Below are 17348 nucleotides of genomic sequence, written 5' to 3'. Positions count from 1 at the left end.
GAGTTTGAGACCCCTGCTTTAAAGTGTAATTATTTTATTGAAAGAAGCTACAGAACAGTATGAACTTTAAATACCCTTCTACCAAAGTTGAGGGAGAAGCATCTGTCTACGCAAAGAGTTAAATCCAAATGGAATCTCCCCCTCCTTCCCTCCCTTTAAGTAATAGTTCTAACTCCACCCTCAGGGGGCAAGATGGTGGAAATGCTATAGACCCTCTAACTGAAGGACTGCATTTTGCATCTGCTTTCCCCAACCCTTTCACCACTTCTAAAGCAGGCAGATTCTCACACTCCACCTGAGAAACTTCATTAGGTGACCCTGAAACTTTAAAGTTCTCCCCCACCATCTAGTCCTAGTCCTCCTCAGAATCAGATGAATCCTTCTGAACAGTCTGTAATGAGTAAGAGACAGGCTCATTCTCTACAAGTTTGTCCTAATATCGAAGGCTAACCAAAATTTTCTGATAAGAACATTGCTTCATATGTACCTGGGCATGGTGGGAGTTGTCTGTCTTCCAGCACATTGTTCTAGGTCATCAAGCAATTCCACTGAAACATACATCAATGGCCCTATTATAAATATAGTCTTCAACCAAGAACTATATTCCCAGAAAGCAGAAGATAGTCCAACACTTCCACTAGCAAATGAGGAATACTCATGACAGCAAGAAGCAACTGAGCTAAACAACATAGATCAGAACATGATGGAAAATGGGGTTTGCTCTGCAACATGTGTACTGTACAAAGAAACCCTTTGGTAAACTACTGTGCCTCTATTGACAAAGGAAGCTAGAATTTTACCACTATTATGTTCTTAATAGTAGGCTACCTAGTTAGCATATAAGGAGAGCAGGCTGAAAGAGTCAAATTGCAAACGAACAAGTTTGAGAGAAAAAGCAATGGAGCAGGAATGAATGCAAACATGATTCAGGGAACTGAGGAAGGGTGGGTATTTTGCAGTTCCTGCTACACTTTTGTACAGCCCTGCCACAATCATAACTTAAAGCTTCCCTCCCTGCTCATCAAAATTAGCTTTGCTCTAACTGGCATAGAGATAAGTTTCCAAGCACAATGTCAAAGATTTCCAAAAGCTAGAACCTTATGGACGCTTATTTGGGAATGGATCCCATTAAAGAGGTATTGCTACTGAAAAGTCTGTCCATCCAACTGGGGAATTTTCAACCTGTTCTGAACAGCATTGCACTCCCCCAGAGGACAAGGTTCACAGCCTCGGGGTGCTCCTGGATCCCGAGTTGTCACTTGTTTCTCAGGTGGACTTGGTAGACAGGAGCACTTTCCACTAGCTTAGGTTGGTTTATCAGTTACATTCCTACTTGATGAGTGGAGCCTTGCTACACTTATCCATGCACTGGTAACCTTGCACCTGGATTACTGTAATGCACTTTAAGTAGGACTACCTTTGAAAATGGTTGGAACATTGCAACTAATCCAGAACAGAGCTGCACACCTGCCAACAAGGACTGGCATCCATGAACGTATCATGACAGTCCTTCACAGGCTGTATTGGCAGCTGGTTGCCATCTGGGTCCATTTCAAAGGGTTGATGTGCCACCTGCATCCCAGGATGTTAACATACAAAGCCCTAAACAAGTTGGGATGAGGATATCTGAGGGAATGCCTGTCCCCACATGCCTATTCTTGCCTGATCACTGAGGTCTTCCTCGGAGTCCCTCCCCACAACCAAGTCATGGGGGAGATAACTAGGAGAAGGGCCTTCTCCATAGTAGCACCCAGCCACTGGAATTCTCTTCCAACAGAAATTCATCAGGCATCCTTTCTTTGGAGATGCCAATTAAAAATGCTTTTATTCTGTAAATATTTCGGTAAGCTGGTTTTACAATGGTTTTTGTTGCTGCTGCTATGTGGAGAATTTTAGTTGCCAGATAATTTATTTATGAAATTATTGTTTTAAATGGTTTTATTGTTTTTTATTGTTTATTAAAGGTTGACTGTTTTATTGTTCAAATGAATTGTTTTAATCTGGTGTTTTATTGTTGTACTACGTAAACCACCCTGAGAGCCTCTTGGCCAAGGGGTATAGCATATAAGTGCAAAAAATAGAATGGATATGGAGATAATTTTATTCATTTCATTTACTACTAGAACCTGGGATCATGCCATAAAACTGCTTAGTGCAAGATTCAGGACAGCTGGAAGTACCTTTTTACACAGTACATTGTTAAACTATGAAATTCACTTCTATAAGGTATAATGATAGCCATCAAATTGCAGTTTTGAAGGGGAACTGGGCAATTTCATGTCAATCTCTATTATTCCTAATGGCTATATATTACTTCTGGTATCAGAGTCAGTATGCCCATGCATATGAAATACGGGGGGAGGGGGGGCGGTGTGCGGTGCCTGTGGGATTCCCATCAGCAGTTGCTTCACCACTGTGTGAACAGCATGCTAGATTTGATAGGCCCTTGGTTTGGTCTAGCACAGCTCTTCTTATGAACTCTGCACTACTTATATCCAAGTGAATATGTACAGGATTATGCCTACCTCAAACATCTAATCTGGAATGTCACTAAAGGGCAGCAATATGGTATACTAGTCATCAAATGAGTACTTGGGAGATTTTCTGCCTCAGACACCAAAATAATTTAGCTGGCCTTGGATACTATACACCATGATTTTGAGGTAGGTGAAGATTATGGAACATACTTCTACTTTGCAGCAAAAAAATCCTCTGTACTGTCTTCTGGCATTTCAATGAACATGGCTGTTTATAAAATGTTGGAGTGAGTTTGTGCAAGATGCTGAGATGTGATCTCCATTACAGCTTCTAAGAACATATTGCAATTCTTATAAAGATTTATAAATTAATAGTTCTTTTGTTTTCTCATTCTTTTAGCAAAATCGTATGCATGTTTACTCACTCAGTGAGTGGTGGTATGTTCAATTGATCTTACTCCCAGGTAAGTGTGCAGAGGACTATGGCCTTAAAAAAAACCTTCTGTTAATTCCTGAGGAATCAACATTCTTTGCTCATATGCAAGTGTATTTATGATTGGAGCCTCTGTCATTGGTATTAATCACTGTGATCATTCTGCATAAATATTTTCAGAGTGTTACTTTTGTTGCAGTTAATTTTACTTTCTTTTCCTTATTAATAATTAAAAGGGAAGAAGTTCATGCTGTGAGAAATACAGCTAGTCAAAGCTGTGCTGCAAATATATTGAGGGACTTCAGATGTGAATTTGGGAGTTATTTGTCAGTATTCTTTAACCAGTGTTGAGTCTAAATGTAAATATTTCTATTTTTATTTGGGAAGGGAAGAAGTAGAAATAGACAGGCCTACAGAAAACCCCATTAGAAGAAAGTGGGACTGGGTATCTGAGATGGTATTAAACCCAGTAGAGAATATATGCTTGTAACTTTAAAAAAAAATTCTCACCATTAAGAATTTCATGACCAAAAAACATCTTTACTCCTGGTGCTTGTCTGCCACTTTCCAAATTCTTGACTAAAGAAAAGAAATAGAGAAATGTCACTCCCTTTAATTAAAGAAAAATGTTATGATTTTATTCTAAAATTTAGAACCTAAGTATAAAATACCACCCCTGTCTAACCCAGTCTAGTGGAGAAATGTGGAAATTATTGACTGACCGTGTACAACGTGACAATCCATTATGGGTGACAAGCCATGATGGGATGTTTCCTGTGAACCTGGTCCCCTTCCCACAGGGTAGCTTGTCTGTGGTAACAACCCACCCCAACAACCCATAGCATTCTGAATCTTTCCCTCTTATCTGGCCCCCAATGCTCTCATGTGTTTAACAAACCTGTATACCACAGTCTGACCTACACACCAGACTGCAGTGGCTGGAGGCCCTGATACAAGTGAGCTGATGTATCTGCTTCAGGTGCTTGTATTAAATTTAAAGGAACTAACTAGAGTGCTTGATTTTTTTTTTAAAGGAAAAGAGTCCCTAGGGCTTTAATACCATAGCTTGTTCCTTAAATGTTCATACTGAAACCTGGAGTGGATATACCACCCCACTGACAGTGGAGTGACCAGCCTCCACTAACACAAGACATCTCTATACTAGATTACGCCTCTTCAAGCCTTTCTACTATAAATATTGTTCTCCTTTTTCATTAAACCTTTGAACAATTTTCTGCTTGTAGATACAGCTCCTGTACATTTTTTACCATTACATATTTTAAGAAAATGGTTTATTTTGCTGAACTAAAAATGTGGAAAGGCTACTGAGAAACCGCTAGAACCCAACATAGTGCAGTATAGGATGTCTTTTATAAAAGGTCAAATGAAAAGCCACTGGAAATTCTTGATTATTCATAGGCAGACATTTGGTGATATGAATAAGAATAGTGGCTGTATTAACAAGAAAACAACATAAGCAGGTTTATAGTAAATTCCGGATAACTAATAATAAAAACAAGTTGGCAAAAGGGTCTGGATTGATATCTAAAGAAGGATGTTTGTTTATTTATTTAGGGAACTTTTATGCCGCCCCATTCGCCGAAGCCTCGGGGCGGCTCACAATCATAAATAAATAATATAAAACAATATAATTTAACAGTATAAATTAAGTCACCCTGGCCAAAGAATAAAATAAATAAATAATATTAACAATTAAAATAACGTTTGAATAGAGGTCTTTGCCTGGCGCCGAAAAACAAATAATGACGGCACCAGGCAGACCTCTCTGGGGAGCACATTCCATAGATTAGGCACCACCTCAGAGAAAGCCCTTCTCTGGGTACTTACCCTCCTAATTTCCTTCACGGAGGGTTCCCGGAGAAGGGCCTCTCCCGCTGATCTCAAGGGGCGGGTGGGCGGGCATATATGGACGTAAGCGCTCCTTCAGGTAACCAGGACCCAAGCCGTTAAGGGCTTTATAGGTCATCACCAACACCTTGAATTGGGCCCGGACTTCAATGGGAAGCCAATGAAGATGACGAAGAACTGGAGTCATGTGAACATAACGCCCAGTCCCCATCAGCAGCCCGGCAGTTCTGTTTTGAACCAATTGAAGTATCCGGACTGTCTTCAATTAGGGATCTCCCTTCTGAGTGCCACTCACTATTAGGAGGTCTAATATAATTTACGATGCAGATGGTTGCAGCTGTGTTGTACTACTGGTTACGAGTGGGGAATAGGCAGTTTATGGAGAGCTCTTGGGAAATGGACGGATACAGCATCTGATAAACTTTGTTTATCAGGATAAATAAATATGTTGAATTAAAGGCCGGCATTCTCGGATTATTTGAAGGATGAATATTAGGATTACTTATCATTTACAAAGGTATACTAAGAGTGTTTGCTTTTCAACTGATAGCAATAAAGTATTGTATAAACTAAGGGTGCACAACATGCAGCTGCTTCTGGGCAAAGCCCCATAGCAGTAAAACAGAGTTTATTTGCTGCTAATAATCGGCGGCAAAATATTTCAGAACCACAACCATCAAATTTAGCTCATTTTCAAGTTAAAATGGCCACTGTTGTGGTTTGCTGCAGAAATTCAGTGGCAGTCAAATAGGTTTTACACAGCTGCAAAATTACACAGGCTGAAGAAAATGTGTTCTAGACCTCCAAAAGTTGTTCATCCTTGCTATACAGAATAGGAACCTGACATAGTTCTTTTAAGTCCCGAGACTTTTAAGTATGAGATAGTATAGAAGTTTTAAATAGATAGATAGATATTGAGAAGTTGAACAATTAGATTTTTGAAATAAGGGTTATTTTCTGAAAGACTGATTTAAAATAATCTTGAAATATTTTATACTAGACAAGATTTAAGTCATTTTGTGTTTTAATATTATTGGAATGTGAGACTGAGCTCAAACATATAGGATATTAAATAAAACAATATATGCAGGAAGTATATAAGCATGTTCTGCTGTTTTGGACAAATAAGCTTCTTTATCACCCAGCCTATGTACATGTCTGCTGAGCAGCCTCTTTACAGCTGGATGAGAAACCCAAGGCTTAGATGGAAAACACTACTTTTAAAACTTTTTTTAAAGGCTTGCTGGGACTGAAATCTGTGAAAATAAGCAAAGTTTAGGAAATACTGTGCATTTTTACTGCTGTAGAACTATTGTTTTCGCCTGCTTAGTTGTAATCTGATTATCAGGTTTCATTGAGAAGGTGTAGAGTTAATAAAAGCGAAAAAATCTATGAGTTTTCTCTTAACTAATTCTGGAAATTTGCAAATTAAAATTGAACTCAACCTTCTGAGATTCCTTGTACACTCTGTCTCAAGTGTCCTAAGTCAGCATAGCTAAAATGGTGAAGGACTTCCTAAATACTGGAGCTATAGTTTGATAATGCTTAGTGGAAGCAAAATCCCTGATACCACTTGGACTATATACCCTCTCCTGTCTCTGCCTTACTTTGTTCCCTCCCCTCATCCCTCATGCTCAGAATAGCCACCCTCTTTCCCTCTCACTTTCCCCATTCAAATCCCACAAGTATTTCTCCCTTCTAAATTACATTCACCATACACTTTCATTATCATCTTTATCTGGTCTGGAAAAACTAATTTTGTTCTCATAAGTTTTGAAGGGCATTTAATCTTGGTTTTGGTCTTCATAGCATCTTTTAACCTTTTGTTTTATATACTTTGTTTCTTAAAGTATTTACTATTAGCTGCCCTGAATCCTCAGCAATAAGGCAGGATATAGATACAGAAAGTAATCTGAATCCCCCATCATCTCCACTGTTGAAAGAAAAAACTGCAGGACTAAGAATCAAATTCTTAAGTACATGTCCTTCTCAGGAACACTAAAAACTCAACCCCCCACCCCATAAAATGTTTAACTGTAATTTGTTACACTAAGTGCAGCAGGAAGAATTTTTCGCACATGCCATGCATAATAATTCTACCAAATCATCATCTTGGGTCATTAGTTTGGGTTGTAGCATTAGATACCAACCACTGAGTAACCAAGACATAACTTGTGAGATTAGCCTCTCTTCTTGCTGCATAACCTCAGGTATATTTAATGTATTTATTGATGCAGTTGAAATTTATGCAAGATAAAGCTTGAGTAAGGTTTAGATACACATTTCCTGAGATTACTTGCTCTTTTAAGGGCAAATTAAAGATGCCTAGCTTAAGTATAGTTAAGTAGATAATGATACTTTCAAATAATAAATGAAACCCTATTATTATGAATATATTCAGGAATAGGTAAGCAATTATTGGAATAAAATCAATCTTAAGGTCATTAAAAGCCAGAAAGGGCCATGTGTGTAACCGTGGTGTTTGAGGTACTGTTGTATACTGATTAGAGAACTGGCTTGGGAGAGCAAAGTTCAAGTCTCCTCTCAGCCAAAAAGCTCACTAGTTGACTTAGGGCCAGTCATTAATTCTCAGCCTAACCTACCTCACAGGGTTGTTGTGTGGATAATGAAGGTCATGTGAGTCACTTAGGTTTCTTATTGCAAGAAAAAAATATGGGGTATAACTCTTATATAATGTAACCACCACCACCAAATACCCTTGTGGAATAAAGGGTTAGTCATTGCTAGCAGCTTTCCACTGGTAAGAAATACAGAGAAGGAAAAGGAATTAATTGCAAAAATTGATAAGTCCAAAATTATGTTATTAAAATAGCCAACGTAAACAATTCAGTTTTCAAAGATGGTGGAATAGATTGCTAGAAAGACACCAATGCTACTTTCAATTTATAAAGATCAGGAAAACTTTGAACAGAGACATTTCCAATAAGACTAACATGGCTGCCTTCCCAAATATGATAGACTAAATCTCTCAACCATGGTGCTTGGTACATGGATACCGGCAATGAGCAAGAAGAAGGTAGACCCCTGTTCAAATATTCCTTGTTCATTTAGCATATGGAACTGTAGGCAGAGAAGAGGAATTCTGTTGTGCTACTTTATCTGTTGTGAACACACACTTCACACACAGAGCAAGTAAATTCCTGCTCTGACCCAGAGTTCTTTGTTCATAAAATGAGGCTACAATCCAATACACTTTAATGCCTGCATACATAGAAACAGAGTGGGTCAGAAGGGGTCTCCCTGGCCATCTAGTCTGACCCCTAGCTCCAGTTGACTCTGCTCATGACATGTCTACCGTGTGCATGTCTCTACATCAGTATTAGCACCATAAAAATAAGTTCCTGGGCCAGAACAGGCTTTTAGGCCATGGGGCATGGTCAGTAGGCTGGAATTCAAGAAGAACCACCTAGTATCCTAGGTTCTGAGATTGAATGCTGGAATTCTTGTGGGGAAAAGGTCAGATATTTGCCTAATCTGAAAAAGATTAGGCAAAATAACCCTGCAAAGAGGATAACCCATTGTCCTGAGACATCTAGAAATTACCACATCAACAGTACCTAGCAAACATAAAGAATTCATCTTTTACCCAGAGAAACTAGTTAAGGTCATCAAGAAGCAATCAAGCACCTTCCCAACAATTTGCATAAGTCTGGAAAACCCATCCTTCCCACAGACAAGTATACAGGGAGAACTATATTCTGAGTATCAGACACTAAGGGGAATCAGATAGTCTCTGAACATATTGAGAAGCATAAAGCAAGCTCTGAAAACAGGCCTCCCTCCATGCCCCCCGCCAGCTTGTATGGACACCTTGCACCCTTCCTGCCCACGCAACACAACTGCTGTCAAGAGTCTCCCCTGCAGGACATAGACTCTCTTAGACAGTAAGTAATTGATCAGTTTAGAAATATAGGGTAAAATTGGGATGAAACAGGACTATTTGCTGTTGGATTAAAAGCTTGTCCCTGCTGTATACTTTCTAGTGAATAAACTATCCTTTCTAAGTACTGTGTGTTTTGTGTGAATGGAAAATCAGGACTTGTTCTTTCTGGTCATGTGTGTTAAACCCCAGTAAAAGATCCCAAACCTTTCCAGGCAATCTGGCAGGCAAGCACCCTCTTTTGAGGTGCACTGCTCCACAAGATTACTTGGTGTAACAACACATTTCGTTCATAGTATGAGCAGTTGAAGAAAGGGGGTTTAGTTTCAAATAAACATATAGATTTAGGTTGCATATTGCACAACAGTACTGGGACTCAAATTTATTATAGTTAAAATATTACTGCCATTCTTCCTTCCTTCCATTTGCACACCCAGCTTTCCAGTATTGTACAGGTTTGTCTTTTGAAAAGGGCTGACAAATGGTGACCTGCAGGCCAGATTGGGCTTGTAAAATTTCCTTGAGAAATTAGTATGCCAGCTAATATTATTGGTGCTGTAGTAGAGTAGTTTACACAGATATAACCTAATTTACATTGCAGTTGCAACCCCTCCCCCCAATACTGCCCCATATTTAATTATGAAACCACCTGATAATCTGAGCATTGAAACAGCCTTCTGACTGACAAACCCCTACCTAAAAAATAGAAAGAGCCCTGAAAATATGTAACGTGCTATCACTGTTCTAGAAGATTCAAGAATCCCTACCAATATTTGATTTACAATATAAGTTCAAAAGAAAAAAAGAGAACCTCTATTCAGAAAGATACTTTGGCAGGAATCCACATGTTGTAGCACTCCCTGAAATGTGCCACATTTCAGGGTGATTTTCACAGTTTTCCCCAGAATATCATGAAGGAACTGATAATCATTGCTAGGATCCATGTTGCGTTTTATCTTCCAAGAAATCTGGTATCCAGCCTAAATGAGAAATTAATCAGAAAAATCTTGGTGAATTAGTTCTATTACAAGGGAAAAGATCCCTTAAATTATAAAAATATTCTCCAATGAACATAGATTCCAAAATTACACATACACATTATTTGTACTTTTTAACAAAGTAGCATCAGTTACACCTTTCTCATACAGGCAGTCTTGCTTAATCAGTGCCCTTGTAAGTATCAGCTGTCAAACATTAATAGACTGATGAGCAAAGACTGTGTGCCAACATGGTGTGCTGGTTAGAACAGCAAACTGGGACCCTGAAGATCCAGGTTCCTCTCCCCACTCAAACATGAGCTTACTGGGTGACTTTGGGCCAATCACTGACTCTCAGTCTGCTATATGTAAACCACCTTTGGTTCATTGCAGGAGGAAACAGGGGAGGATAGAAATATAATAAATATGTAAAAACACTTTTCAACACTTGCCCATCCCCAGCTAGTCCAGAAAAGGAGTGACCTTAAGCTCTCCCCTATTTGCAGCTTTTGGGACACCTACTTTGCAACTTTTTTCCTTTTGCTGCCTGAAATTGAGAAGGGCATTGACCAGGCAGGACAAAGGAATTTCTAAGGCCCCACTTATGCCTCAACAAAGCTCTAAGACACACACAAACCATGGTGAACAAAAAAGAACAGAGATGGATTGCGCCACAGGGGTCACTGGAATAGTCCCTAGAGGACTGAGAAGGGGGAAGGGAGAAGAATGAGTCATGTGGTGTCTGTGTTGGGCACATCATGCATTGTTCTGTGAACAACCAACACTATGTTGCTAATTTGTGGGCAAAGTTGCCCAATCTCTGCAAATAGCATCCAGTGGCTCCTATCCAGCTAGGAAGTGGACTCTCCTCACCTACTTTTGGCTCCTGCCCTTGACATTTTTCAGATGGATCAATGCCTTTTTTTTAAGAAAAAAGGTGCCTATCCCTGCTCTAAAAATTCCAGTCAGATAAAATTGCATATTGTATATTATAGACCACACCTTGAATACATTTTTATGTTTTATTTGAATGTGAAATAGTAAAGCATGAAAACTGTTTCCTTTGCAGAGGTTGGAGCCACTATGATCATCTCTAAAAAGTTAAACTATGAAGTCTATTTTTAGAATGGGAAGAGATGCTATCTGTGTACCTAGCCCATGCTACATGCTGCAAATCAAACAAGCAAGCCGCCCCATTTAGTGAATTCAAATATTTACAGTGGACAGTGATAGGATATTACTCTCCACTATCATGAAATCCTTCACCACCTTTATCACTGCAGTTTTCTGCATGCATAATTAAACCTTCTGCCTAGTTTTTGCATTCTTGCATGCAAGGCAGTGCTATTTAAATAGCCAAGGGTTACTAGCCACCTGAAACCTTAGGTGGGCCTTTAGGGCATTGGTAATTTTTAGGAATGTCTTGTATTTGGAAGGCTTGTCATTCCTTTAGAACTAGTTCTGTAGGTATCACTACATTGCTTTTCAGAATAAGGCACACTGTGCATGAACACTGGCCAGTGTTTTGCATATTTCAGTTTGCTGTTTGGCAAACCTACAGAATAACAATTAAGCATGACTACTACTTTGATATCAGCAAGTAGGGTTTATTGTAGAACTGGGATAGAAAACTTAAAAAAAAACAGATTTCAAGAGGATTCAACTCCACAACTAAATGTCATACATTCAGTTTCTACACTTAAACTCTGGTGTAAGTGAACTACCTTTTTTAGATATACTTAATTCAACTCAATCAGATATACATTTTAGGGATATTAACTGAATCAAGTGTGAGTTGAAATAAGCATGTCTAAAAGCTTGCTTTATACTATGTAGTTTTAAGAACTCCTGTTTTTGTCAGTATTTAAAGCAAGATTCATGGAACCAACAGATATTTCTAATCATCTAGTAACAGTGAAGGACTGCAGGTGGCGCAGTGGTTTAAACCACTGTGCTGCTGGGCTGATTGAAAGGTCGCTGGTTCGAATCTGCACAACAGGGTGAGTTCCCGTTGCTCCGTCCCAGCTCCTACCAACCTTGCAGTTCAAAAGCATGCAAATGCAAGTAGATACAAAGGTACCACTTCGGTGGGCAGGTAACTGTTCCGTGCACTTCAGTGTTTAGTCATGCCGGCCACATGACCACGGAGACTGTCTGCGAACAAACGCTGGCTCCCTTGGCTCGGAAACAGAGATGAGCACCGCCTCCTAGTCAGGCATGACTGGACTTCACGTCAAGGGGAAACCTTGACCTTTTAGCAACAGTGACAATAGCCTGTCTTAAACTCATTTAAAAACAAGTTCTATGGTAGATTCCATTGGTTTTTCTAAGTAGGATAAAATGGTACTTAGAATATAATTTTAAAAAATAATTTAAGACAAGCTAGTGTTACTGCTACTGGGGACTACAAGTATCTCTTGGTCCTCCAGGTCTTTCTTCTCCTCTGTTTCAATAACAAGGGTTACTAAAAGGGTATCATAATAAGCTATGACCAGTCAGAGGGCATACCTTATTCATATAATGATGATGGTAGTAAAGCCACAACAACTGACATACTGATTTTTGTCCAGGATCAAAAAAGGGTAACAGGAAGGAAGGAAGGAAGGCAGGAAGGAAGGAAGGACAGACTGACTTAGATTTAGTTTTCAGAAAAATCCACATCTTTAAAAATAAGGCAACTAACAACAACAACAACATAAGATAGAAACATAGAAACAAAGAGAATCAGAAGGGGCCTTCCAGGCCATCTTGTCCGACCCCCGGCTCCAGCCAGCTCCGCTCACAACATGCCCACCATGTGCATGCCTAGCCTACCCCTGAGCACCCCCACCGATGGGGTCTCAACCACCTCCCGTAGAAGCCCATTCCATACCCTTGGGGTCCAAAATGTCAGGAAGTGCTTCCTGGAATCTAAATGGAACCTTGGTTCCCTGAGCTTCACTCTGTTGGAGTGGGTCCTGCCTTCCTCTGCAGGGGAGAACAGGTCTCTACCCACCACTGTGTGACACCCCCTCATGTACCTGTAAATCGCCAACAGATCCCCTCGAAGTCTCCTCTTCTCCAGGGAGAAAAGACCCAGTTCCCTCAGTCTCACTTCATATGGCTTTCCCTGAAAATTGGCCACCAACCTTGTGGCCCTACGCTGCACTGATTCCAACCTGGCTATATCCTTCCTGTAACGAGATGTCCAAAACTGAACACAATACTCTAGTTGTGGGCGCACCAGAGTCGTATAAAGTGGTAGTAATGCCTTTCTTTATGTAGAAGTCACACTTCTGTCTATGCAACCAAGGGTGGTGTTTGCCCTCTTGACCACACCACATTGCTGACTCATGTTTAGCCTGCAGTCAACCAGCAACCCAAGATCACTTTCGCAAGTGCTGCTCTCCAGCCACTTGTCACGTAACCTGTACTTATGACACCCATTCCTATGCCCCAAGTGCAAGACTTTGCACTTATCCATATTGAACGACATCCTGTTGTCTCCTGCCCACTTCCATAGTCTGTCCAGATCCTTTTGGATCTGGAGTACCTGCGCCTCAGTTGTGACCACTGCCCCAGTTTTAGTATCGTCTGCAAATTTGATCAGCAGACTGTTCACCCCTTCTTCCATGTCACTGATAAAAAGATTAAACAGGATCAGCCCCAGGACAGAGCCCTGGGAGACCCCACTTGTCACTGGCCGCCATCCCGATGATTCCCCACTAATGGTTACCCTCTGCTTTCGGTCAGTCAACCATGCTCTAATCCATCAGACAGTACTTTGGTCTATCCCAAAACTCCTCAGTTTCTCAACCTGGATGTCATGGGCCACTTTGTCAAAGGCCTTGCTGAAATCCAGGTAAACCACATCCACTGCATCCCCTCCATCTAGCCACCTCGAACCTTGTCATAGAATTCCACAAGAACTTGTTTTTGCAGAACCGTGTTGTGTGGCTGCCAGCCTCCCTTCCCTATCTATCATCACTAGATCTCTCGCTATTATGAGCCTTTCCATTGTTTTTCCTACATTGGATGTAAGGCTAACTGGTCTGTAATTTCCCATGTCCCTTCTACTACCCTTTTTGAAAATTGGGACCACTGATGCCACCCTCCAGTCCTCTGGAACTTCACCCATTCTCCACAAGGCCTCAAAAATGGAGGCCAGTGGGCGTGAGAGAACCCCTGCCAACTCTCAAAGTTTTCTTGGGTGTAACATGTCAGGGCCCAGAGCTTTTGTAACGTTCAGTGCCTTGAGGAGCCCCTCGACTTCTAGGGGGGTAACTCTAATCTGTGCCCCTAAGTCCCTAGCTTCATCTAATATCCTATGTGGATCTTCCCTGTCCTGCTTTGGGGAGAACACAGAGGCAAAATGGTCATTTAGCATCTGTGCCTGTTCCCTTGCATCAGTCACTGTCTCCTCTTCCTCTTTATTTAGTGGTCCCACTACCTGTCTCCCCTTCCTCTTGCTATTTACATGCTGATAGAAGCCCTTTTTGTTGCTCTTGATATTCTTTGCAAGTCTCAACTCATAATCGGCCTTAGCCTTGCAAAGAATCCTTCTGCAACGGGCCTCCTCCCCCCGGTATACCCTTTTGTCTATTTGCCCCAGTGCCCATTTCCTACAGAGGTTCCTCTTGCATCTAATCCTTCTAACCGCCTTCTTTCACATCCATAGCAGCACTCTTCTTCACCTCCTTGCCTTACTAACTAGAGGTATCATCAAGGCTAGCATCTCCAAAACCTCCCTTTTGTGTGCCATCCATCCCTCCTCAACTCCCTTGACTTCCAGTAACTTATCCCAGGAGACTTTCTCCAGTCTGGCTTTCAGTTGGTCAAAGTTGGCCCTCTTGAAGTCCCATCTCAAGCTGACCTGGAGCGCAATAACATACCCCCACTGTCAGGTCCCTCTCCCTGTCAAAACCTCTTACTTTCACTCAGACTGCCTCTACCAGATCCCCATATGCGTTGTAGTCTATCTCACTGGATCCTATCCCTTCCCTGACATATAAAGCCCTGTCCCTCTTTCTCTTCCAGTCCTTTCTAAACAGGTGATACACCTCTGTGTTTACATTCCAGTCTTGCCTTTCATCCCACCAAGTCATACCCTCCTATTCCCAGGAGACTTCAAGCTCTTCCTGTTTATTACCCATGCTCCTAGCACTGGTGTACATGCACCTCAACTCCTTCCCACCCCTTCCTTTCTTTGGGATCCCCAGCCTCCTCCTCCCTCCCATCTTCCCTGATACCGCCCCCTCTTCATAGGAGTCCTGTCAGCCCCTGCAGTACCACTAACACCCTGCTCCCAGAGCCCTGATCCTCTCCCCTCACTTGTCCAGTGCAAACAAGTTTCTGGGTGGCCTGAACGCCCCCCCCCCCCCCTGCTCAGTTTAAAGTCTTCTGGACAAAGCTTACTAGAGCATTTCCAAAGGACCTTTTCCCTGTCTTCATGAGGTGCAACCCATCCTTTGCCAGAAGTCTAATAGCAAGAAACTGGGTGCCATGGTTGAGGAATCCAAAGCGTTCCTTCTGGCACCACACCCTAAGCCAGTTGTTCACCTTGGCAATCCACCTTTCCCTGCCTGGCCCAAATCACTGGACTGGTAAGATAGATGAGAATGCCACTTGGGCCTTTAGGTCTCTGAGTTTCTTCCCCAAGGCCTCCAAGTCCCTGGTGCCTCCACCTCCACCCTGCCTGGCTATGTAATTTGTCCCCACATGGATCACCAGAAGTGGCTGGTGATCCCTGGAGCAAACAAGATGCTCCACTCTATCCTTCACATGCTGGATGCATGTGCCCAGCAGGCAACAGACCTCTCTTGCCTCAAGATCAGGGCAGCACACCACCGCCTCAGTGCCCCTCAGCAGGAAGTCCCCGACGACAATCACCCACCATCATCTCTCCTTGGTCATGGCAGGCAGCCGTGTCCTGGCCCTCACCTCTCCTGCAGTGGCCCCTTGGCCGCATGTGGTCCCAGACTGGGGGTCCTGTTGGTCCCCCAAGTCCTCATCAGCCCCAGCCTCCCCAAGTGGAGAGAACCTGTTTCCCAGCTCCAGTTCGGTGCCAGGAGGAGGAGGAGGCCGTGCTGGCCTCCTCCTTCTGTGGGTGACATGCCTCCATGTCTCCCCAGCTGTTCCTCCTGTGGCCCCTCCCTCAACCCTCTGTCTGGAGGGGGGCTGCTCCGGGGGGGCCTGGAGAGTCCTCTCGGCCCTCAGACATCTCACCTCCTCCTCTAGGAGAGTCACAAGTATGCACCAAGGGCAAGTGTATCCCTGCCTCTCCTGAGAGAGAAGGGCAAAAATATCACAGAAAACAGCGACACCTGTGATTCCCACCAAGGCCATCTCCTGGCCTGACATTGGGAACCCCTCAGAGACCCTACCTTGTTCCCCCACCTTGTCTGTCCTGCACTACTGCTCATTCGCCCATTTATCCTAGACAAACACACACACACACGGACAAAATAAAAATAAAATAAAATAAAATCCTGCTGCCAGGGAAGGGAGTCCCTGGGCAGCCCGGGCTGCAGCAAAGGGGCACAGACAAGGGACAATGCCCCTATAAGCCTCACAGGCCACTGGCCCCGCCCCTCTGCTTCCTCCTGGCCTCTCTGGCCCTGCCTCCCTTCCTCTCCGCTGCTCCTGCCACCCACTCCTCTGCCCAGCTCCTGCCTTGCCGTCCTCCAGCCCCCTGGCCACCCTCAGCACACTCTTCCAGCCTCTGCCTCTTGCTCCTCTGCTCTGCCAAGACGCAAGAGCCAAAAGGGATGTGAGTGCCTAATGGTTCTTATTGTTCATATTAAGCACAATTAGAGGGCAATTCTAGACAAGCTTTAATTAGAATGGGTTCTGTAAAGTTTAAGAATGTTTCCCCAGCCTGGATGTTTTAAGGACTGCAGATCAAGGCAATAGCAATATACAGAACCCTCTTGTCATTTATGCTACAAACACTATTAGCAGAAAGGCACGCTTTTGTCCAGCTGCTTACAATTCTATTACGTCACACTTTGAGAAACTTTGATCTGAAACTTTGGACCCTTAAAGCAGAGCATTACAACTTCCAAGCTGAAGGCAAAGGTTGAAAAGCCATCTCCAAGTCTAGAATCGCTATTACATATTAAATCCGGCTTTTCCGTAAAAGAAACAACTACCATGGGTGAAGTACAGGACATACAACATACGGCCAAATTTAATGTTTTCCTCCGGCAAAAAGAACCGCCTTCTAGCTAACGAGCTCTGAGACTAGCTCGGATAACAACAAATACGGCCTCGTATTTCAGAGAGCTTCGGCCATTAGGCTGTATAAAAATAAACTGAATAAGTATTTCATTTACTTTAAGGCGTTTCTCCTGACGCCTGAGAGTGACAGACTATAATCCCCACAATAACATGCCCCACATAAAAGAAAACGCCACGAAAAAAGGCCTTACAAACGCCTTGAAGGTTAACAGAACATAGTACAGTACAAGCTTTCTAAAAAATCACCGCCCAGTTCGACTAAAACAAAGGAATCATAAGTTGCGTTGCTAACTGGGATTTGTAGTTTTCCGGAGATGAAGCGGAAAGCCTCCCGCAATGACGTCAGAATCAGACCAAGCAGAAGGAGCTGAGCCGGGAGCGTCGCTTGCACAGGCGCAAGTTCGGTAGGCGGGGCGAAGGGATTCTCCGTGGTAAAGTGGGAGGAGCCGTTTGAGGTGATAAGAGAGGCTGTC

The 17348-nt window shown here is 42.5% G+C and overlaps 1 protein-coding gene across 1 annotated transcript in view; it reads right to left on the bottom strand.

Annotated features, from left to right (window-relative positions):
- EXD1 (exonuclease 3'-5' domain containing 1) overlaps positions 1-12182 on the bottom strand; it is a 29487-nt gene extending 17305 nt beyond the window's left edge. The window contains exons 1-4 of the mRNA XM_044436808.1: positions 12166-12182; positions 9492-9660; positions 3421-3489; positions 488-548 (exon numbers count right to left, since the gene is read on the bottom strand). Coding sequence (XP_044292743.1) covers positions 488-548; positions 3421-3489; positions 9492-9660; positions 12166-12174 — 308 coding nt within the window. The 5' untranslated portion in view covers positions 12175-12182. The remainder of the gene's footprint in view (positions 1-487; positions 549-3420; positions 3490-9491; positions 9661-12165) is intronic.
- Between the last annotated feature and the right edge of the window lie 5166 nt (positions 12183-17348).

The sequence above is a fragment of the Varanus komodoensis genome, unplaced genomic scaffold (genome assembly GCF_004798865.1).
Source record: "Varanus komodoensis strain SLA01 unplaced genomic scaffold, ASM479886v1 scaffold3, whole genome shotgun sequence".
Taxonomy (NCBI): Eukaryota; Metazoa; Chordata; class Lepidosauria; order Squamata; family Varanidae; genus Varanus; species Varanus komodoensis.
Note: the sequence above shows the minus strand (reverse complement) of the source record. Positions and strands in the feature narration are given on the sequence as shown.